At 54.6% G+C, this 20408-nt stretch overlaps 9 protein-coding genes across 9 annotated transcripts; 2 read left to right on the top strand and 7 right to left on the bottom strand.

The window, feature by feature from the left end:
* Positions 1-2778, bottom strand: BDW70DRAFT_134715 (uncharacterized protein). Its single transcript, XM_073736558.1, has 3 exons — positions 2097-2778; positions 623-2004; positions 1-569 (listed from the first exon to the last, which is right to left on the bottom strand). Exons 1-3 carry the CDS (start codon positions 2119-2121, stop codon positions 231-233), a joined length of 1746 nt encoding a protein of 581 aa, XP_073596742.1. The 5' UTR covers positions 2122-2778; the 3' UTR covers positions 1-230.
* Positions 2779-2811: 33 nt separating this feature from the next.
* Positions 2812-4597, top strand: BDW70DRAFT_134714 (uncharacterized protein). The gene is made up of 2 exons (XM_073736557.1): positions 2812-3193; positions 3301-4597. The coding sequence occupies exon 2, from the start codon at positions 3421-3423 to the stop codon at positions 4504-4506; it is 1086 nt and encodes a 361-aa protein (XP_073596741.1). The 5' UTR covers positions 2812-3193; positions 3301-3420; the 3' UTR covers positions 4507-4597.
* BDW70DRAFT_167406 (FAD-binding oxidoreductase) lies at positions 4538-6653 on the bottom strand (the record flags this gene model as incomplete). Its single annotated transcript, XM_073742218.1, has 5 exons — positions 4538-5192; positions 5277-5535; positions 5569-6046; positions 6079-6401; positions 6516-6653. The coding sequence occupies 5 exons, from the start codon at positions 6651-6653 to the stop codon at positions 5068-5070; spliced, it is 1323 nt and encodes a 440-aa protein (XP_073596740.1). The 3' UTR covers positions 4538-5067.
* Positions 6654-7285: 632 nt separating this feature from the next.
* BDW70DRAFT_134709 (putative RING-finger domain protein) lies at positions 7286-8407 on the bottom strand. The gene is made up of 2 exons (XM_073736556.1): positions 7767-8407; positions 7286-7702 (listed from the first exon to the last, which is right to left on the bottom strand). The coding sequence occupies exons 1-2, from the start codon at positions 7919-7921 to the stop codon at positions 7528-7530; spliced, it is 330 nt and encodes a 109-aa protein (XP_073596739.1). The 5' UTR covers positions 7922-8407; the 3' UTR covers positions 7286-7527.
* A 46-nt stretch (positions 8408-8453) lies between these two features.
* Positions 8454-9449, bottom strand: BDW70DRAFT_134707 (Con-6 family protein). The gene is made up of 4 exons (XM_073736555.1): positions 9287-9449; positions 8992-9210; positions 8780-8923; positions 8454-8705 (listed from the first exon to the last, which is right to left on the bottom strand). The coding sequence occupies exons 1-4, from the start codon at positions 9355-9357 to the stop codon at positions 8609-8611; spliced, it is 531 nt and encodes a 176-aa protein (XP_073596738.1). The 5' UTR covers positions 9358-9449; the 3' UTR covers positions 8454-8608.
* Positions 9450-9846: 397 nt separating this feature from the next.
* BDW70DRAFT_149680 (uncharacterized protein) lies at positions 9847-12328 on the top strand (the record flags this gene model as incomplete). The annotated part of the gene is made up of 6 exons (XM_073739050.1): positions 9847-9966; positions 10012-10831; positions 10914-11397; positions 11481-11723; positions 11789-12151; positions 12199-12328. 6 exons carry the CDS (start codon positions 9847-9849, stop codon positions 12326-12328), a joined length of 2160 nt encoding a protein of 719 aa, XP_073596737.1.
* A 115-nt stretch (positions 12329-12443) lies between these two features.
* Positions 12444-14174, bottom strand: BDW70DRAFT_134701 (lactate dehydrogenase/glycoside hydrolase). The gene is made up of 2 exons (XM_073736554.1): positions 13146-14174; positions 12444-12949 (listed from the first exon to the last, which is right to left on the bottom strand). The coding sequence occupies exons 1-2, from the start codon at positions 13473-13475 to the stop codon at positions 12542-12544; spliced, it is 738 nt and encodes a 245-aa protein (XP_073596736.1). The 5' UTR covers positions 13476-14174; the 3' UTR covers positions 12444-12541.
* Positions 14175-15369: 1195 nt separating this feature from the next.
* BDW70DRAFT_149679 (uncharacterized protein) lies at positions 15370-16405 on the bottom strand (the record flags this gene model as incomplete). Its single annotated transcript, XM_073739049.1, has 4 exons — positions 15370-15605; positions 15710-15912; positions 15981-16195; positions 16346-16405. 4 exons carry the CDS (start codon positions 16403-16405, stop codon positions 15370-15372), a joined length of 714 nt encoding a protein of 237 aa, XP_073596735.1.
* Positions 16406-19004: 2599 nt separating this feature from the next.
* Positions 19005-20298, bottom strand: BDW70DRAFT_134696 (60S ribosomal protein eL19). The gene is made up of 3 exons (XM_073736553.1): positions 20255-20298; positions 19651-20071; positions 19005-19574 (listed from the first exon to the last, which is right to left on the bottom strand). Coding segments are annotated over exons 1-3 (573 nt in total). The 5' UTR covers positions 20257-20298; the 3' UTR covers positions 19005-19424.
* Between the last annotated feature and the right edge of the window lie 110 nt (positions 20299-20408).

Genomic DNA, 20408 nt, shown 5'->3' with positions numbered 1-20408 from the left:
TGCAGCCCTCGCTACAACCGGGAGAAAGGAATCGCTTTGAAAGCACGCTTTGTAATGTACTAAAATTGGTCCAATTTACCCAACCCATGGGCACGTAAACAATCACACTCCGAACATGAATCCATATTCTATCCATGTATGCATGCATGCTGAAACCAAAAAATTCAAGAATCAGTCGCCAGTGCTATGTACATCCTAATCTATGTCCACTGGAAAGGCCACAGAACAATCTAAACGGACTCCAACGGCAAACTCCGATAAACAACTGCCGGATCAACCGGAGTGATGGGTGGAAGACTAGCCGGGGGCATAGCCTCAGGCGGACGAGGCGCACGGAGCATGACATGGAAAATCGTCCAGATACCCCGGAAGACGTCGACGCGGTCCTGGGCGTCGAATAGATCGTACCACCTTGTACGCCGCAGCTTGAGGATATGCCAGGGGTGTGACTCGTCGTTCGAGGTCGGAGGGACAGTGCTTCTCCCGGTTGTGATGATATCGAGGTAGCGGCGGTGGATGCGGAGGTGCAGAATTGAGAGGTGATGGTTTATTGAAGAGAGCATGTAGATCTGGCCGACTGTTAGAAGGGAAGACAATAGAAAGGAAACGAAGTAGAACGTACATCGTCAAACGGACACTCCCTGTCCCGTCCAATCTGAATATACCGCATGCGCTTATCCCAGAGACTCGGTCCTGGTTGGATAATCTTCCACTTGTCGCTACTGCTCATTGCCCGGCGCAGCCCAGGCCGGCGTAGCCCTGGCGGCTGCGGCCGGGACCCCGAGCGTGCACGCCCCGTCAGCGCGGCCGCTTCCCGTTCCTGCTCATTTGTTACGCGCACACTATCGCCAATCGCATCATTAGGTGCACCACCCCATCGGGGCCTCGTCGTCCACCATTTCCCCTCCCCGGGTCTGACCTCGATAGCGCCCTCGCGCGCGCGTTCCTGAGCGGCGAGGAGCATAGCGCCTACCTCACGGACGAGGTCGCAGGTATCGCCGAGTCCGTAACCGTGTGTTTCGCCGGGGGCGCGGAAGACGGTTTCAGGGCGGCATTGAGCGACGAAGACCGGCCCTTCGAGAATACCGTTGCGGGCGAGTTGGCGGTCTTTGGGGGAGCGGGTTGCCTGGAAGGTCTGTCGGACGGGGAACAAAAGCGTCCCGAGTAAGAGCTTGGGAGGGTTCATGGGGAGGGAGGCCTGGCAGCCGAATGGCCACGCCGCCATCTCGGTTAGGGCGCGGATGGTCTCGTCGCGGATGTCTTCTGGCATGGCCTGGCCGGCGGCGATGCGACGCCCTTTGTACTTCTTGACAAGGTCCGGATCGGCCTGGTCTTGTGTAGACGTGGTTGTCGGCGGGTCTATCTCCATTGGCGTTGTCTCGGTTGTCTCCGATTCCCCAGCCGCATCGGCATCGTCCGGGTTCTTCTCGCTCGGTTCAGGCGATTTGGCCCGCTCGTAGTACTGATCCATACTATCATCCCAGTACTGTGACATCCGCTCCAGCGCCGTCCAAAATTTCCTGGTCTGCGTCACTCGTACCCGTTCGCGGCCAGCGCGGGGTTCCAATCTGGCAACCTCCCGGAACGCATCGTCATTGTTCAGTAGCAGTTCGTTTTCGAGTAGCTCGTATTTGTCCCTGGTCGGGTACGGATTCCCGTTTTCCAGAAAGATTGGGGTCCCGTCGGCCGGGGGCGGCGACCCGAGAGAGGGCTTGGGGGAGTCCAGTTCCCACGGCAGCGGAGGCGCAGTCTTCGCGCCATCGTGACGCACAATGGACGACAATGGCACGTCAGTCTCGAGTTTGAGGTTGAGGTCTTTGAATTTGTCGGTGGTAATGTCTTGGGGACGGCGGATAGAGGCAAGGACGGCCTGAAGATTCCGCAGCGAGTCTTCAGAGGGCTCGTCGGAGACGGCGGGGAGGCGGTAGATGGGGAAGTCGAGGGAGTTCAATGGGGGTGGGGGTGAGCGTTCTCTGTCGGGGTCCGACATGATTGCGGGGAGCCCTGCAGGAACAGCCGTTACTCGTCAGCGTTCTAGATGCTGTGAATGACGGCGGTGGGATTGACTCCGTCGTGCGGGTGGCTTAGGGACTTACCGATCGCACTACTCCAACCAAACATCGTGGCTCTACTTGACGAAACGGAATTGCTGAAATGCACGAGATTCGGAAGTGGCAGGAGACCAGGAATGCATGAGAGTCACATGCGATTATATGGGCCTCCAAGTCCAGGAACCTCTTAGTGGGAAAGTGTGGTTCAGGGGACGAGGGGAAGTAAGAGGGACGGAAGTGGCAAGATGCCTCGATTCATCCAAAGAAATGCATGCACCGGTTACAGAAAGATGCCAAACAAGAGGCCAAAGACACTGGAGGAAGAATAGGAGGAAAGGAGGGGGAGTGTCCAAGGCAGACGGACGAGTGATGGTTGGGTCGATATACCCTGCATGTGGAGCGGCATCTTGCAGCCAGCGTATGGGGGGTTGTTTCGTACTCTGCCTGCCACCCACGACATGATTGGAGCCATTGGTCTCGATGGGCATTCGATGGAGGCTGGCGAGACCTCTTAAGGTGTCCAATGTCGTGGAATGCCCTGGGATTCGCGTCTGAGTAGTCGTTTCGATGGATGATAATCGACGTATCGACAGCGATCATGTGACCTAAGGGTTTACCCGACCGGAAGCCGGAATATATTTCGGGCCGAACATGCTGACTTAGCAGATGACGTAATTGGTCACTCACCGAGCGGCTCTCCTTTGGGATCCGCCTCTCATTTCTTTCTCAACTCAGTCCATCCTTCGTTTCCCCAGTTGGTCTCTGAGTTGGAAAGTCGTATATGTATACGAATCATGGCAGTCCCGACTTCCGCCTCCCTCTACCGAATTTGGCTGTGGCGGGCTGACGGTTCGCCCCTGTTGGCTACTCCTGGTTAGCCTGTCGGACCCTAGTCAGACTACCGTTCTCTATAGATTACTTGGGCCGACCCATTGGACGGAATATGTTTCACCCAATCCTCCGTATTCCACCACTGTGATAATTGACTGCGTTCGTTTAGGACCCAGCTCAGGAACATGCGCCTCTGGCTGGGCTTCGCCCAGCCAGGGACCCATGGCTAGGTATCACTGCACGGTCATCGAGGCTGTTCCTCGAAGGTCCATGCGCACCGAGCATCGTGGGGATTAGTTATTATGCTTTTGGTCAGCCAGGCTCAGGCCCAGTCTTCTGACTTCCGGCCCATCTTCGCTCTCTGCCTTTTGGGAAGACTGCTGGTGAACCGTCGAGCATGGCCTGACTGGCTTTACAGCATCTTTTTCGCCTCATCTGGCCGTCTTCCACCCGCCTTTCGTACTATATCGCTCGACGCATCACTCCTTTTCCTAATCTCAATGTAGTCAGCCTATAGTTTGATAGAGCGCTGATTGCCATGTCGACGGACCCTTCCATTATCTTCTACCAAGGACTCAGATGCACAAAGGTACGACGAGAACCAAGAGCAACTGACCCCGTAACCGACACTCCTTCAACCACTTTGACCGACATAACATCCCCTACTGAAACGTCAACTGAGGATTCACGAGTTGATCGGACCTCTTCTGGCGGGTATACCACGTCTACGGCCAGCCAGACCCTGGACCACCAGTCAGGGCTGGACGGCATACACAGCACTACGCTTACACACTCTGCTCTCACTACATCCACTTCCGCAACCTCAACAAGCGAACCCACATCACTCATTTCATCCGTGCCGGACGATGACTCCTCCGGTCCTCCATACGCTCTCATATTCGGCCTTCTCTTCGGCATCCTCGGGCTCATAGCCCTTATTGCTTTAATAATAATCATCATCCACCGCCGCCGCCGGTCCAATCAAGTATCAAATACAGATAGCCTGCAGGGTGACCGCGCGTCCGCCAACTCAAGGACAGGTCTACGGCGGGACTTCCGGTCCCAGATGTCATATCTCGGCGACGCGTCACCGACATCTTCTGGTCTCTTTAACTTCCAACCAGGTGCTGCCCATCATTCTGACAAGCAGCACCAAACCCCACCCTATTCAGATCCGTTTTCAGATACAGAAGCAGTGTCTGACGGACGCATACGTACTGCACCCACAAATAAGGATTACGAGGATCGGCCATATATACACTCTACAGAACCCCAAGCAGCTAACAGGGACTCATTCCACAGCGGCACAAGCCTTGGCAGCACGCTCGTTCTCCCCGGGCGAAGCAGCATGGGGAGCGAATACCAAGGAACGAACCTCCCCTCCCCGACTTCGGCGCCCAGCGGGACGAGTATGGGCAGCACTCTTATTCTTCCCGGCAGAAGCAGCACAGGAAGTGATAGTCAGGGGCCAAAACTTCTTTTTCCGAAGCCGCTCAACAGTTCATCCTATACATACCAGAGAACCGTTGTTCGGATAGATGGGGTTGGGTCACTTGATCCGGACAAGTCGCAAACTGTGGTTTCTAGAAGAAGTTCGGGGACTATGCCGGCAGGGCTTTTATAGTAAAGGTACTCGCGTACGTTAAAGCTTTCACAAAAAAACCTGGATTGTATGATTACTTAAAATCATTCTTCAGATATATGCAAGTAGTACTCGCTTTGATTTCGTAGGCCTATTTGATTACCCTGTCTGCTGGAAGATACCATTGACTCTATACTCACCGCTGCTACGCTGATGTGCGATGCCTCCGTAGACTGGGGAAGCAGGAGTGAGTGGAAGTCCAGGCGAAGGGAAAGCAGTAATTGGCGTCGATACGATACATCTTCGGGGCGAATTGTTCTAGACATTGATACAGCAGACGTTGGACAGAACCTATGGCCTCAGTGTCCCCAACGCCCATTTCACCCGGCCTGCCTCACTGCCTGATACTAGAACATTGGCTACATGATGCTTGGAGCATCGGCCTGTAGATTCTGATGATGTTTTAAGGTGTTCAAGATACACCTACGTACATCTACCAGTAGTTGGGCATACAGACCAGGGAGACTTTTAAGGACCATTCAAGCCGACACTCGCCCAGCAGGCAAGACCCCCCCCCCAACCACAAAAAAAAAAAAAAAATTTTCAAGCGGGAGAGGAGAGTAGGTCTTGCCACTTACGGAATGCATTGTATGGGTCGTAGATTTTCTTCAGCTGCTGCAGTCGAGGCAGGTTGGGCCCAAAGAGGTACCTGGCAGCGAAATCGTGCCCTAACCGGGAGAGAGGTTTGACCAATCTATGCTATGCCACGACTCTATAATGGGCAAAGTAACCAGGACTAGTCTCCCACTCACCTGCATAATTGGGATACGCGGCCACACCTCCATCGGCAACCTGGGCCCAGTATTGCGAGTTCTGGATCTTGGCCAGCGTAGCCTGTCGGTATCGATCGATGAAGACGTCGAGGCGCGGAACCTGCCAGCACAGCAGCAGGCTGACGTTGTAGAGGTGGTCTCGATTCGCGCACGCAGTCGCTTCCACCGGGACGCTCATCAGCTTGGAGAAAGGGAGCAGCTCGATGGCGAGGACACTGTCCCCCATCTGCGGAAACTCCTGCATGACCAGGTCAAAGTCGCGCTAGAGCACGGGGATGAGGTCCTTGTCCGGTAGGTAGCGCAGCTTGGTGCCACCGCCGCTCTTTCGACTGCGGCGACGGTCGAAGCGGACGTTGGCCCGCCGCGCCAGTTGCCAGTAGGGCATCATGCCCGTGTGGTTGATGACCGGGGCCAGGGCGAGCATGGGCGCAAAGAAGGCCGTCGCCCGTTCCTGGCTCCCGTTGTAGAAGAGCATGGCCATGATTACCGATTCGTCTGCAGACTTTGGCGCGGCCCTGAACCCAAAGAAGAGGCCGCTGCCCTCGTCCTGCTGCTCGTGGAAGAACCAGTTGGCGAAGTCGATGGCCTTGAACAGCTTGCTGGCTTTGAAGTAGGGCAGCCCCCCAAACACCTGGTCCGGCAGCCTATGTGCCCGGAACTCCAGCTCGATCACCACGCCAAATGCCTGGCCTGCACGGCGGATCGCCCAGAAGAGGTCCCGATGGGCCTCGTCCGATGCCTCGAGGACGCTTCCGTTGGCGAGCACCACCATTGCGCGCACAGACTGTCGACAATCAGCCCGTATCGCCCTGTGAGCCAGCCGTACCCTCCCCCCAGTGTCGAGCCGCCGACGCCCGTCTGGCTCGCTGTCGCCCTGTTGTCGTCGTCCCAGCGCACGCCCCCTTGTACGCGCACCATCTGGGCCTTGGAATCGACCGAGACCCCGCGAATGCGGTCCAGGCTGATCACGATGCCTCCCTGGGTTGCGGACTCGCCGCCGGTCGAGTACCCCCCGCCCTTGACGACAAACTCGACGTGGTGATCCCGCGAAAAGGCGACGATCAGGCTGACCTCACTAGTGCAGGTGGCGTGGACGACGGCTCCCTAGAAGCATCAGCTCGGAAAGCCCCAGTGAGTTATGGTGAGAGGTAGGTAGGCGGACAGGGGGGTAATCGAGATGCAACGAAAAGCAGTGAACGAAGAAAAGAAGGTACTTACCACATCGCTCTTGCAGGCCTCACTCCATGACCGAATGCTCTTGGTATAGTCTGCAGAGCCAAAGGAGGTGATCTCCGCTTGGGTGCCGGCCAGCTGCTGCCTCAACTCCTGAACCAGACTATAGTCCATGAATGGCATCTTGAATGCTGTGCTTGACGGCTGCTGGGAATGACGAGGGTTATCTTTAATGCCCTCAGACGGTGCAGGTCGCCGGAACGGCCCGAGGTCGCCGAGCTGGATATGAGTCTGGTCGAGTTAGTATTGAGTCCAGAGGGACCTAGCCGTTGTCCGGCCCTCAAGACTGAGAGAGGGAGGGGGGAGCATCGCACCTACTGGCTGGGAACGAACGTCAGCTGCTCTCGTAGTACAGCAGATGGCAGATACGACGAAACTGATCAGACCACCGCTGAGCCAATACGCCATAGATAGGTTGGGATTATGTTTACACGTGCTCGTCACACCAAAGGGTGGCTGGACTCACTGCTCTGCAAGCATTCAGGGTATACTGAATAGCTCCATCTGCTTTAGCTAAATACTGGCACGCTGTTTGTGGCCACGAGAAGGTCTTGCTAGCTGCATGTGTCACTGGCGTGTTTACAGGCAAGCAGTCTAAGCTGGAATATGAGACTGGTATATTGCCAATTCATTGATCTGCTATCTATAAAAAGACCTGCTGACATCCTGCTGGCTTTGTGAGTGTCTACATAGTGATGCAATGGTTTATTTATATACTCTTTTCTTTTTTTGGTTTCTTCTTTTTTACATTCTTATATAGGTTATTTGCACTGGGAAGCCGGCAAGAGCAGGTCTTGGTCTGGAGCTGATTTACATACAGCATTACCGTCCCATCCTCGTACATATTGACTGTTACGAGACAAGGGATTAGACTGTCGAGAGTGATCGACTCCATGCTTGATGAGAGAACTGCTAAAAAGTGCTGCCTGGGCCGCTTCTTAAGCAACGGTCCCCGTCCTAATGAATATACAGCACGTAACGCTTCTTACCGGCCTTCTTATACCCTCCCTCCCGAGTCGCCGCCAGCCTGTGGTAACAGCGGCCTCTGGCAGAGGGGACAGTTGTCGTTCTCGTACAGGTACCAGAACTCAAGACACCCGGCGTGGAAGACATGGCGGCACGGGATCGAGTGCACCAGGTCGTCTGGGCCGACGGTATCTAGACAAATGCAGCTGCAGCCAGCCAGGCCCGTCAGCGGCAAGGCAGAGCAAGGGGAGGTTTCTCTTCTTAACCCACCAGGAAGGCGAGACCGGTTGACTCGAGGCAATCAGGGGCGACTCCTCGGTCGGTACCGCCAGAGAGCTAGTGCGCAGCGCAGTCTTCGGGGCGTCCCGGTCTAGACAAGAGAGCCTGAGCCGCAAAGGCTCGTTCTCATGGACGCACGCCTCCATCGCTGCTGGGCTGCACCGGCAGGCTAGTCCCAGCGAGCGGCGGGTGATGCGGTATGAATGCAGGACCCTGAGCGCGGTTTGAATCGGTTTGGGTGCACGCTTGAACAGACGAGAGCTGAGGGACTAGAGACTCACCAGGCCATCATCACTGTAATGTAGACACAAAAGACGCAGATGTAGAAAAAGAGCTGTGGGACAACAGTCGCTATTGCCTTTGGCTTAGTGCGCGTGCTGTGGTCGGAGGTGTCCATTGACATTTCCGGAACCAACAGGATACGGAGGCGAGGCCGGGTAAGGCAAGTATACAAGATTTAGAGAAAGGAGATAGGATTCTCTGTTTATGGGCTGAGGAGGAACGACGCCTGAAGTCCGCCTAACTGTCTCGAGGACGATCAGCCCACTTGTATAGTTCCGTGGATGGCGCGCGGCCAACCATGGCGCTGTGGAGAGCTTGTTGGCCTATAAGACGCATAGTGCGGATCCAGAAGATGCTGCTAGAATCTTAACTATTTAGTACTGTATTATGGATAAGTCGAACAGCTCAGAGTTGGTGGGAAAATAATAGTGCAGAAATAGATACAAGGACAACCCTAAACCCTCAATCCAGGCCAGTCTGTATATCGAAGCTCAAGATCATTTTCCCATCACCCACTCCTCCCACTCCTTCTCCTCCTTCGTCTCCTATCCCTATCTCTGCTCTTCTTCCTGGTCATACCCCATGTCGCGCAGTTTCTGAGCGGCCGTGTACCGTGTCGAATCACTCAGACGCCGGTTGTGCGTCACCCTATGAAACCCAAGTCAGACGCACGCCAGTAAGAGGAGAGAATACTGATCCCATCGGGTCAAAAGTAAACTCACGCTTTCAGTCCCGCCGCGACCCTGGTTGGACTCTTGGGCTTCTCCCTGTACAGCTCCTCCCGGGCCTCTTGGTCGTCCATCTCCAGGAGCATGCGCCGAGCATGCTCTTTCCCCTTTTCCGAGACGAGCGGGTTATGGAGCGCCCTAATAATGCGATCTTCTGGTTAGCCAGGTTCAAGGCCGTGTTAATGCACCGGGGTCTTCGTGCATACGCCTTATATCCGCGCGCCGCATTGATGCGCTCCTGGGGCGGCATCGGTTGGTCTGTCGATGCGTGTCGGGTCTCGTAGCGTCTATGCTGGCGGTGGTAAGGCACGTGCTGTCCGGCTTCTTCCTGCATCTCTCTTCGTGCTTCGTCTTCGTCCAGGTCCTGGAGTGACTGCCGCGCGTGTTCTTTGGCCGTCTCGGAGACGTGCGGATTGTGCAGCGCTCTGCGTAAGGTCAGCTTGTCAGGGTCCGTCGGTTTTCGTCCTCAGGACTTGCGACGGAATATTGGGATCTGCTCACGCGCGGAACCCTCGAGCGGCATTGATACGTTCCTCTGGGTTTCGGGTTCGGGGGATTTCGTGGGGGGACATGGCTGGATTAGCGATTAGAAGTACTTTTAGACGACGGCAGCAGTAGGAAGAAGACAAAAGAGAGAAGAGAAGAAAAAGAAGAAGAAGAAGAAGAAGAAGAAGAAGATGATGATGATGATGATGATGATGATGATGATGGGACCAAAGAGAAGAAGGGCAGGGGCGAACCCTAACCATGCGGAACGAAGTGCCTGGCTGCGTGGCTGACATCAACGACCACACCACCCTCCATCATCCTCCACCACCCATGGATAGCTTCATTCTTTACACTCCCCGGATCGCGTGGTGTGCTCGCTGCTGGGGGTGGCGGCATCGGCAATTGCAAGAGTCACCATCATCATGCAGTACACCATTCTTCGCTCCAGGGTCATGGACCATGGTCAGCCAGTACCCCAGGAAAACTTATGTACCAGCAGCCCCAGGCAGGTAAAGCTCCTCTTCCTATCTCGACAGGTTCCCACACCTCTTTAGGTCATAAAGAAGGCCGAGATGAAGCAAAGCGCAGTTCTGACCCGTGATTTCAAAGACATCCGCCGCAGCAACGGGGCTGCGGTGGGCGGCAAGAACGCCTCGCTGGGCGAGCTGGTCAACGCGCTTGCGCCGCAGGGCGTCGCCATCCCCTCCGGCTTTGCCCTCACTGCGCAGGCATACTAGGAGTTTGTGCGAGCCAACGGGGTCCGCGAGAACATTGCGCGCCTGCTCGCGGGGTGGCAGGCCGGCAGGGCGACCCTGCCCGAGACCGAGGACGCAATCCGGAAACGCTTCCTCTGGGGGGGATGGCTCCCTGATGTGGAGGAGGCGATCAGGGCTACGTACCGTCAGCTTGCCGCGTCGGAGCGCGAGGACACTCGCGATGGCCGTGATGGCCATGATGGCAATGGCGATGGCGACGTCGACTTCAACGCCGACGTCGCAGTGCGGTCGAGCGCCACGGCCGAGGACATACCCGATGGCAGCTTCGCCGGGCAGCTCGACTCTTTCCTGAACGTCCGCGGCGAGGAGGCGGTGGTGCAGGTCTGCCAGCGCTGCTATGCGTCTCTCTTCACTGACCGGGCGATCAGCTACCGGCAGACCATAGGCTTCGACCTGGTCAGCATCGGCCTGTCGGTTGGAGTACAGCGCATGGTTCGGTCTGACATTGGCGGTGCTGGAGTCCTTTTCTCGCTCGATCCAGTCAGCGGCTTTGACCAGGTGGCCTTGATCAATGCTGTCTGGGGCTTGGGCGAGAAAGTCGTGCAGGGGACCGTCACCCCGGACGAGTATCATGTCTTCAAGCCGCTTCTGCTGGCCGAATCCCGGCCAGACCCCAATCATTGGCCAGCGCTGTGGCGAAACGGCGATGAAGATGATCTACACTCAGGGAAGGCAGGGAGAAGAGGGAAGAGGATGCACGCGCAATGTGCCCACGTCCAAGGCCGAGCGCGAGGCGATGATGCTGAGCACGCGCAGATCCTGCAGCTGGCACGCTGGGAATGTCTGATCGAGCAGCACTACGGCCGCCCGATGGACATGGAATGGGCCCGCGACGGCCTCACCGGCCAGCTGTTCATCGTCAGCCCGGCCGGAGACAGTACACTCGCGCCGGCGCGACCTCGATGTCTTCCAGCGCCACAAGCTGGTCGGCCCCCGCGGCCGCGAGCTCGTGCGCGGCCTCTCAGTGGGCGACGCCGCGGTCTCCGGGCGCGTCTGTCTGATTGAGACGGCCGACGAGATCGGCCAGTTCGTGCCCGGGTCCGTCTTGGTGACGGGGGCCACCGACCCGGACTGGGTACCCATCATGAAGCAGGCGGCCGCCATCGTCACCGACTACGGCGGACGCACCTCGCACGCGGCCATTATCAGCCGCGAGCTAGGACTGCCTGCAGTCGTGGGCGCTGGCCGTGCCTCCTACATGCTGCACTCGGACCAGGAGGTCACCGTCTCGTGCGCCGAGGGCGACGCCGGCTTCGTCTATGAGGGCCTCTCGGAGATCCGCACCGAGACCATCGACCTCGCCATTCTCGCGCTGCCCTCGCCCTCGCCCTCGTCGCACTCGACGCAGTGGCCAACCCGGCCGCCGCGTACCGCTGGTGGCGCCTTCCAGCCAACGGGATCGGCCTTGCGCGCATGGAGTTTGTAGTCAGCAACAGCATCCAAATGCATCCTATGGCGCTCGTGCACTTCGACGAGCTCCGCGACCCAGAAGCCAAGGAGAAGATCGCGAGGCTGACGGCGGGCTATCGCGACAAGCCCGCATACTTCGTCGACCGGCTGGCGCACGGGTTCGCGGCGCTGTGCGCGGCCGTGTACCCACGGCCCGCGATCCTGCGCCTCAGCGACTTCAAGACGAACGAGTACGCTGGCCTCATTGGGGCCTCGCAGTTCGAGTCGCGCGAGGAGAACCCGATGCTGGGCCTTCGGGGCGCCTCCCGGTACTCTCGCCGCGGTACAGGGAGGCCTTTGCGCTCGAATGCCGCGCAATCAAGCAGCTGCGCCAGACCATCGGTTTCACGAACGCGGTCGTCATGATCCCCTTCTGCCGGACTGTCGACGAGGCGCGGCGCGTGCTCTCGCTCATGGCCGAGAACAGGCTGGTGCGCGGCCAGGACGGGCTGCAGGTGTCCATGATGTGCGAGATCCCGTCCAACGTCATCCTGGCAGCCGAGTTTGCCGAGCACTTCGACGGCTTCTCGATCGGGTCTAACAATCTGACGCAGCTGAAGCTGGGCGTCGACCGGGCTTCCGAGGAGCTGGCCCATCTGTTCAGCGAGCAGGACCGGGCCGTGCGATGGATGATCGCTGAGGTTATCGCGGTGTGCCGCAAGAAGGGCTGCAAGATTGGCCTCTGCGGTCAGGCGCCAGTGACCGGCCGGAGTTTGCTCGCTTCTTGGTTCGGGCTGGCATCGATTCCATCTCTGTCAGTCCGGGCAGCTTCGTCGCGGTGGCCAGGAATGTGCAGGCGGCGCATTCTTCAGGTGACTCTCCAGCCTAGTTCTAACTAGATGCTATATGCCTCCAGTGTCTGCAGCTCATACTCTACTGTTACTTCTATGTAATTTTCACTCTACTGTACTGCTTACTGTTTGTTCTACGGTTACTGTAGTAACTTCGAATGAGAATGCTTCTTCATTACTACCACGGCGCCATTGCAAGTACACTACACTGTAGACCTGTTTGCTTTCTCTCCTGCACACGGTCAAACGCACTATTCAATGCTCCCACCGACTGCGCAATCCTTTCCTGCTCCGCCGCTGACAGCGGGGCGGGAAATGTCTCCACAACGCCCTTCCTCCCCAGTACAGCAGGCAAGCTGATAACAGCACCCGTGCTGCGGCTGGTAGCGACTGACCGGCCGCGCGTTGTGCCTGTCCAGTAGCACCGACGCACAGATACTACAGACGATCGACCCGATCCCAAACGTCGTCGCTCCTTTGGCACGGACAATACTCTGCGAGCGGTGCTTGCACTCCTCGACGAGGCTCTCCTCAACCCGTTTCTCCAGCCCCAGTGCTTCCTTCAGGGGCACTCCGCCCACTGCGGCGCACGAACAAGCAGCCGCTGCCGAGTCGCCGTGGGTGCGTAGGACATACAGGTCCAGGGAGTTGGGTGCAAGCTGGACAATCAGTGGCATGTTCAAGGTGTTGACATCTTTACAAAGGAAAAAAAAGCAACCAGTTCTTATCCAGCGGTTAAGACGGCAGTTGTGCAAGTGGGACAAGCTGGACAAGCTGGACAAATTAAATAAAAATAAGAAGTGAAAAAAGGTGCCCACTAACAGGCAGGCCCAACTGGATCAAGGTAGTACTTACGCCGGTTTCGTCTGCCAGAAGCCCGCGAAGGCGGATCGAATCGAGGAACGTGCCGGAGTCCAGGACCTTCGCGGACGGCAGGTTCGAGAGCTCCTTCGCCAGCGAGGTCATGAGATCGACGGGGTTCGCGACGATAAGGAGGACGGTGTCAGACCGGAACGGTTTCATCTCATTGATGATTGAGCGCACAATGCTGGTGTTGCGGTACAAATAGTCCATGCTGGTTTGACCTGTTCCCATGCAAGTCCAGTCACCGTCACCACCGGCCAGGCTGCTGGGGAATGCCAGACACCTATCGTACAAGTACTTGGACCCGGCCGTGATGACCATGATGTCGCACTGGCTGGCCTCGCGGTATGTCGCGCCGTAAACGCGGGTCTTGCTGCGGCTTGCGTACGCCGCGTCGGACAGATCGCGCACTTGTCCGTCTCGTCATGCGGCGCGAGTATCGACCAGGAGCAGTTCGTCCGCGATAGAGCCGAGTACGACGGTGTACGCGCTGCGGCCCCGACCTGGCCGACACCAACGATAGCAATTTGGGATGCCCGCTTCATGTTGTCCATCTTTGCTGGCAATGTGGGTGGATAGTATGGCTTTGGAGGGCCATTCCTCTCTTCAATTAGCCCAATCACACACACGCATATATGCGTATATTCACTATATATCGCCCTCCTGTATCCTCTATGACCTGGTGGCGCGAGAATTCCGTCCAGCTGGGTGCTGTGGTTCCCGTTCCCATTCCACCGGGTGGCCCGATGGTGGCCCAGCGGTGGCTCGACGGTCGAACCTCGTTAAGAGGCTAATAAACCACAATCAGCGAGAGGTGCATAGACCAAGGTATCGTCTCGACAGGACGTTGAAGCTCTCTTTGAAGCGATCCCCTGCACAGCGGAGATCAGAGGCCAAGATATGAGCTGCCGACCCAGCAGCAGACCGCCACTTTTGAGTTGGCGAGACGCGAGTTAGCCAGTCGGTGGGATTGATTTATAACTATGTTTCGTATTCATCACGATGATTAACCTTTAAAGCAGATACAAACGTTCATCTTCGTATATCTGGGGAGTTGATGATTAACACAAGAGCTAAAGCCGGCGTCCAGTGAAAGTCACGGGTTTTACAATACAGAACAGCCCCGCTTCCGACTTTGATGTAAGCCAACCCACGCCCAGCAGTAGCTGGTAAAATATGAAGTATCGTTACTGTCACGGCAGCCTGAGGCCATCAGCGGTTCAAATCATCCTCTAGCGCTTCCTCTTTCTCTTCTAAGATTGTTCCATTACCATTTCGAGCAGTCTCAGACAGTATAGAGTAACATCTTATTTATCTATTTATTTTATTTCTCACTGCCGGACGACTAGCTCGTGGAACGGCCTCTTTGAATGTATGGCTATTCTCTTTCCCCTTCTAACCCTAGAGTCCTAGACTGCCCCGTCAATACTGCTGGGCTGGTTCTTATTTTCTGGCTCAAAACTGAAGGAGGACAGGCGGCAGCAGGAACGGGTATGATCTAGGTGGACGAGAGACCTAATGCTCCAATGTGAGGAACTGAGGTAGTACTTTGTGGAGTACGATGGCTGACTGACTGCTTTTCATTCAACGCTACGCTGAATGTTGAGCCCAAGTGGGCAGAGCCACGTAAGCCAGCACTATAAGTATCTTCATCAAAGTCCTAACAGCATACGGAACTGGACAAGCATTAAGGGCTTCAGGTATTAGGGACTGGGTTGTGACCCTTTCCTACTAGTGGCGAAGGATTTTATCGGGAAAATATATCGCTAAACTAAAAAGGCGTCATGACTATCAGATTAGTCTTAGACAGTCATATTTTCAGGTTAACACTTCAGATAACAACAATCAATCAATCATACTTCATACAAATAAGACCTTGCTCGTTGCAACACCAGTCCTCATGAAACCACGCAGAACCTAGTAAAGTAGTTCTGCGTCGATACTGGCATCCACACCTCGCATACAAACTCGCTCGAACTGAGCCTGCATTATCCATGGTATTAATGGGGTGTTGGGTCACCGGACAGGGTCTTTGTTTATTCGTCCTGATGCCAGAACACCCCTGGCAGACCCTAATGACATGTGAGGGGCTAGCTTATACTGCCATAGCTCCCTCAGCGAGATCAGCCTGGGTAAAATGCCTGAGAAATGCCAGATAAGTACGAAACTCAATCTCGAAACGAGAATGAGACCATCCCAGACATCAATCACACTTCTACGTCTTGTCCCATGCATTCATATTCCTGTTTTCCACTACCCTGCCAACCCTTCCCCCGCTAACGGCAAGGTCCAACATGACCCTACTCAGAGTATCCACCGCAATCGACGGCGTCATGCCAGAGAGAAGCCACCCCAACGACCAGCTCTTTGAGAGGATCATCGCCGGACGGAGAACATAAGCCTCAACCTTGCCAACATTCTTTTCCGCGTGTTCAAGGAGCTCATTCTCAACTTGGCCCTATCACCAAGTCAGATTGATCTTCAGCCATGCTATCCAAGAGAGAAAAAGAAAAGTAGAACAACACTGCAAGAGATGAAGTAGAGCAGAGACCCACCCTGATTTTGCGTCTGCGGCATCAGCCACAAGGGCTTTTCCTGGTCTCGAACGGCCGCTGCACCGCTGCAGTAGATGAACCTCAGTGGTTTCTCTAAGCCCGGCGTGAGAGACTCAGTGAACGCTGTTACGGCAGCGAGCGTATATTCCACGTTAACTCTGCGATAGAAGGCATTATCGGAGTGGTAGGGAAGTCCGAGGGTCCTATATTGCATACATACGTCAGATTGGTGTCCAGTGAGATGAAGGCAGGCTAAACAATGGAAACCTACCAGATACAGGCTTCGGCACCTATGAGGTCATGGAGAAGCGAGTCTGGATATGAAAGAAAGTCATCGACAATCTTAACAGTGACTTTCGGGTCCGTAGTAACGGAGTCAGGAAGTTGTTTGCGGGATAGAACGACGATAGACGTGATGGAGGGATGCTGGAGAGCTTGGTGGAGGACTTCGGTTCCGACGAAGCCGGTCGTGCCTGTAAGGATAATCTTCATAATGAATTTCGTAAGCTATCTCAAGGATTCTCCTTCTAATTTGGCTTGCTAAGTACATCGGAAATTGTATGACGAGGAGTCGCAGCTATATTCGCTGGAGCTAATGGACTTAGGGTTCTCGACACGAGGGGCGGATGGACTTACGGCGGAGTTAACGGAAACAGGAATACACGTAGGCCAGACAACAGCATTGCTCTTTGCCATCTCAGATCCTTTCCTTATAGTATTTTTCTGTCTTCGTAGTAGCAGGCAGCTTTGGTTCTATTACTTGAAAGGCTGTGCCACGGGCACAATAGCTCTGAATACCTTAAACTGTTGGGGCCAGTAATATATGCCAGCTAACACTTAAACGTAATCCGAGCAGACAAACCTTGTCCGCGCCAAAGCATCATGATCTTCTCACTCCATGGGGTTTTTTATATGATCGGCGGCCTGCCAAAGGCGTAACCCTTTCGTCTCCTACCGCGGGTGGAGAATTGATGGGAACGTCTTGACCTTTCCAACGGTGGCGAGTCTCTCGTATACGTAAAGCCCTACAAGAAGCTTACTAGACAAGAAAGCCTTCTATTCAGAATAACGGAACTAAGACGCCCAAAGGCCCACCACTAACAACCCCCGAGCAGGCTTACCAAAAACCTTCCTAGTCCTAACACTCCTCCACCGTCACTGGAGGCTTACTGTTGGCTTCCCTGAGCTGGTCGAACATCAGGAATAGGCTACGGTTTAGATCCCGTAGCGCCTGAACGGAGACGTCAACCTTATCTCGACGTCTGAAGGCTTCCTGTAGACGCTTTTCAAAGGCCTCCGTTTCTTTCAAGGCCTCAACACCAGCATCAAGGCCCGCAAGACGAGCGACCTCGGGATGAAAGGGAGGTGGTCAGCGCCGGCGGACCTTTTTCAGGCGCTGACGCTTGCCAGGTTCGCCCGCGGCCTGGGGCACGCAAATGCTGTGAACTACATCTAGGTCCTATAGGCCTTTAGGTGTTCTTCGGGTTGAAGGCATTTTGGGCAAGTTCCATTCTGTTTCTATGCAAGAAGGACTTCTCCTATTGGCTCGACCATTTGGATTGCTTGAACACTCTTCGTGATCCACATATTTCATGATATCGTCATACCAGGCTGAATGCGGTGTTGACCCAGGCCTGTCACGTGGAGTCGTGTATTGGAGGGGAAGATATCGTCATTCGCTAGGCTCGACGCTCGACGATGCTATAAATCTCGGCGGTACGGATTAAAGTACTTCCGATATATAATTAGTAAGATATATAGGTCCCTCCTACGGCGAGTCGTTTGACAAGGCCATCGCTTCGGAGCAGTATCTGCGCTGAAGAAGAGGTCGGCTTGCGCATAATAGGCATTTCTCAGCGATCACGCAGCGTTCGACGTCGTTGAGATTGGATACGTGCACAGGATTCATGACTTAAATACCTTCATTAGCTCGGCAGGGAAAAGAGACCTCTTGATGGAAGTCAAGGGAGAGATGGAAGTGAACTCTCTTCAAGACATAGACGTGCCCTCAGATTCTCTCGAAAAAGGTTATTTGCTTTTCTGTCTATAAAAAGGATCTAAAAAGCTAGCGGCCTGCTCTAGCTCTCTTGACCGTATGTACCTTGGAACGTCCCGATCAAGGCCGCCGATGAGTACAACATGAGTAGAAAGGCCTGCATCCGTTTTTAATGCTGTATCAACCCAGCAATGCCTTATGTGTTATCAGCGTCGAAAACAATCACATGGGCTCTGGAAGTCTGAGGAGAGGCTACATTGTTTGGCCAAATGTACTAGAGCAGGTCGCAAATTGGCCAGTGACGTAGGTCTTCAGTATTTAGCCTATCGTTTGTGCTTTATGGAGAGAGAGAAGAAGGCTGAGTACTGAAGAAGGTAGATAATGACAGAAGCTGGGAACTATCTTTGGCATAGATACCTGCGTAGGACGTACGCAGTTGGCTACTGAGCAGTTAGTCAATGGGACTTTCAGGATGTATGAGGATTGGATTATACTAGGTACTGGTTAAGGCGTACTAACCGAGAGGAAGATACGTACGCGTGGTATGCCAGGATATTCAGGAAGTATAAATGCGTGTCTGAGAGAGTGGGGAGGAATATGTGGATAAGATAGTTAAGCAAGCAGGAGATAGATAGTAATGTTTGGGATCCTCAGGTGGCAATGATATATAACAACGTAAAGCAGAGTATAAAAAGTATACGAGCGTACAAGATTAGACAGACGTTATATAAATATATATGCGGATGTATAGCGAAGGATAAGGGAAATACGATAAACTCAAAAGTTGTTGAGAAATAAATATATAAGTCGATGAGTAAGAAGTATATAGGGAGATCGTGTGTCAAGAAAACCAACAAACAATGACATATACCGACGTGGAAAAAGGTTGAGAAGAGAGTATAGGAGAGTATGTGGTGGATGGTATAGAGCCGAAGATAAGGTGTGGATGCTAAGTGAGGAAAACGGTCAGGCTTGGGCATGACCGGGAATTATAGGCGAGGGGAGGCCTGCTGGACAGCAAACAAGTGACAGGCAGCTGATACATTCTGGTAAATGTTGTAAATATTGTCGGGAAGGAATTGCGTTCACTGTATTGGGGATAGGCTGGGCGGATCTTGGAGCGAGTTGCTCATCGCAATGATTACTTGCATATTCCCTGTAAGAGCTGGTGATGGCAACCGACAGGTATCCTTTTCCGCAGGGACTATGCCTGGAAAGCGTCGTGACCAGGAGAATCTAGAGCCAGCGATATAGCCTTTCCGAAGACAGACTTGTACGGTCATGGGAACGGACGGACAATCTACCAACAGAAGAACGTTACGACATTATATTTTAAAGCGCAGGTTGGCGGGCGGGGAAGACGGTAGAATGCAATCAATCCAAGTTGCCATATCACACACAAAGCGCCATGCCATTGATTTGTAGAAGAAATCCTTGTTCATATTTTTTCATTCCTTTTCCCTCGTTTCCATATACCGTCTCTCCTCCCTCTATCCACTTTTCACCAGAGAAAGAGAGAAGTAAGAAAAGAGTTCTTTTCCCTGTTCCCGAACCCAGTCCCAGGGTATCCCGGATGCAAATATCCCACCGAGTCGAACCTGGAATGTGGAAACGAGCGATGTGGTCGATCTGAAATGATATCTCTTGGGCTGATCGACTCCCCAGTTCAAACATCCGCACCGCCAAATCCCGTCAACGAAGGAAAGAAAATCAAAGCGTTTACTCCTGCTCCTCGCCAACAAGAGCGTTGCGCTTGGCCTCGAGACGCTCCTGTCGTCGCTCACGGAGAGCCTTGTTCTTGGCACGCTTAGCGTCCATCTCCTCCTTGAGGATGCGCTCACGGTGCCTCTCAGCCTTGGCCTTTTGGATCTGTGGAGCCAGTCAGTCTGAATTCATGCAGGCGAAACCACCCCTGTTGTCCCGCCACTCATTGTCAAGTACTCACGTGTTCGATCAGGGCACGCTTGTGCTTGAAAGTGTTACCCTTGGAGAGGTGGTAGAGCTCGTGGTAGAGGTGCTTGTCGATCTTGCCGGCGGCACGGTAGCGGACGAGGAGACGGCGGAGGACACGCATGCGGCGCATCCAGAGGAGGGAGCTGGGCATACGGGCCTCCTTGGTACCCTTGCGCTTACCCAGACCGCGGTGACGACCGATCCGGCGGGCGGCGTTGAGCTCACGGGCACGAGAACGGGAGTGCATGGTGACAGGCTTGCGGATGATGAGGCCGTCCTTGACGAGCTTGCGGATGGTCTGGCGGGAGTTGGCATTGGAGATCTCGCTCATCTCGTTGGGGTCGAGCCAAATCTTGCGCTTGCCGCAGCCAACCACGGAGGCGGCGAGGCGCTTCTGGGTGCGAAGGTTGACCCTGTAATGCGAGAAAAACACACGCAGTCAGCATGAGGCCTTTCGAGAAATCCTATCCCGGAAGACGAAGCAGCATCGCTTTGAGCTCAACGGTCCACGGCACGCTCAACACGCCTTAGACATCCATCAAAGAGCAGTATTTCGTTCGCAGGATAAGAGTATCGACTTCGGGAGATGAACTCACATCTTGATGTCGGCGTATCGACGGTCGTTGGCGGATGATGTTCGTTGCACTCGACAACGGATTGAATTCCCAAAGTGAGGAGTTTGAGATCGGGGCGGATGATTAGCTAAGCCACTGTGCTCTAAGCGAGGGCCTCCACTTTAGGGCTTGTACC

The sequence above is a fragment of the Aspergillus foveolatus genome (genome assembly GCF_047715535.1).
Source record: "Aspergillus foveolatus strain CBS 279.81 unplaced genomic scaffold BDW70scaffold_19, whole genome shotgun sequence".
NCBI lineage: Eukaryota > Fungi > Ascomycota > Eurotiomycetes > Eurotiales > Aspergillaceae > Aspergillus > Aspergillus foveolatus.
The sequence above is the reverse complement of the archived record's forward strand: the minus strand, read 5'-3'. Positions and strand labels throughout refer to the sequence as shown.

Coding starts and splice junctions, on each gene's coding strand:
- BDW70DRAFT_134707 (XM_073736555.1), bottom strand. CDS start 9,357: ATGTCCCCCCACGAAATCCCCCGAACCCGAAACCCAGAGGAACGTATC. Junction 9,211..9,286: donor GCCGCTCGAGGGTTCCGCGC/GTGAGCAGATCC, acceptor GACCTTACGCAG/AGCGCTGCACAATCCGCACG. Junction 8,706..8,779: donor GTCGCGGCGGGACTGAAAGC/GTGAGTTTACTT, acceptor TGGGTTTCATAG/GGTGACGCACAACCGGCGTC.
- BDW70DRAFT_134714 (XM_073736557.1), top strand. CDS start 3,421: ATGTCGACGGACCCTTCCATTATCTTCTACCAAGGACTCAGATGCACA.
- BDW70DRAFT_134709 (XM_073736556.1), bottom strand. CDS start 7,921: ATGGAGGCGTGCGTCCATGAGAACGAGCCTTTGCGGCTCAGGCTCTCT. Junction 7,703..7,766: donor CAACCGGTCTCGCCTTCCTG/GTGGGTTAAGAA, acceptor GGCTGGCTGCAG/CTGCATTTGTCTAGATACCG.
- BDW70DRAFT_134715 (XM_073736558.1), bottom strand. CDS start 2,121: ATGTTTGGTTGGAGTAGTGCGATCG. Junction 2,005..2,096: donor TGGTTGGAGTAGTGCGATCG/GTAAGTCCCTAA, acceptor CTGTTCCTGCAG/GGCTCCCCGCAATCATGTCG. Junction 570..622: donor GGGAGTGTCCGTTTGACGAT/GTACGTTCTACT, acceptor ACAGTCGGCCAG/ATCTACATGCTCTCTTCAAT.
- BDW70DRAFT_134696 (XM_073736553.1), bottom strand. Junction 19,575..19,650: donor AGCGTGCCCTGATCGAACAC/GTGAGTACTTGA, acceptor CTGGCTCCACAG/ATCCAAAAGGCCAAGGCTGA.
- BDW70DRAFT_134701 (XM_073736554.1), bottom strand. CDS start 13,475: ATGGTCATCACGGCCGGGTCCAAGTACTTGTACGATAGGTGTCTGGCA. Junction 12,950..13,145: donor TTCTGGCAGACGAAACCGGC/GTAAGTACTACC, acceptor CTGATTGTCCAG/CTTGCACCCAACTCCCTGGA.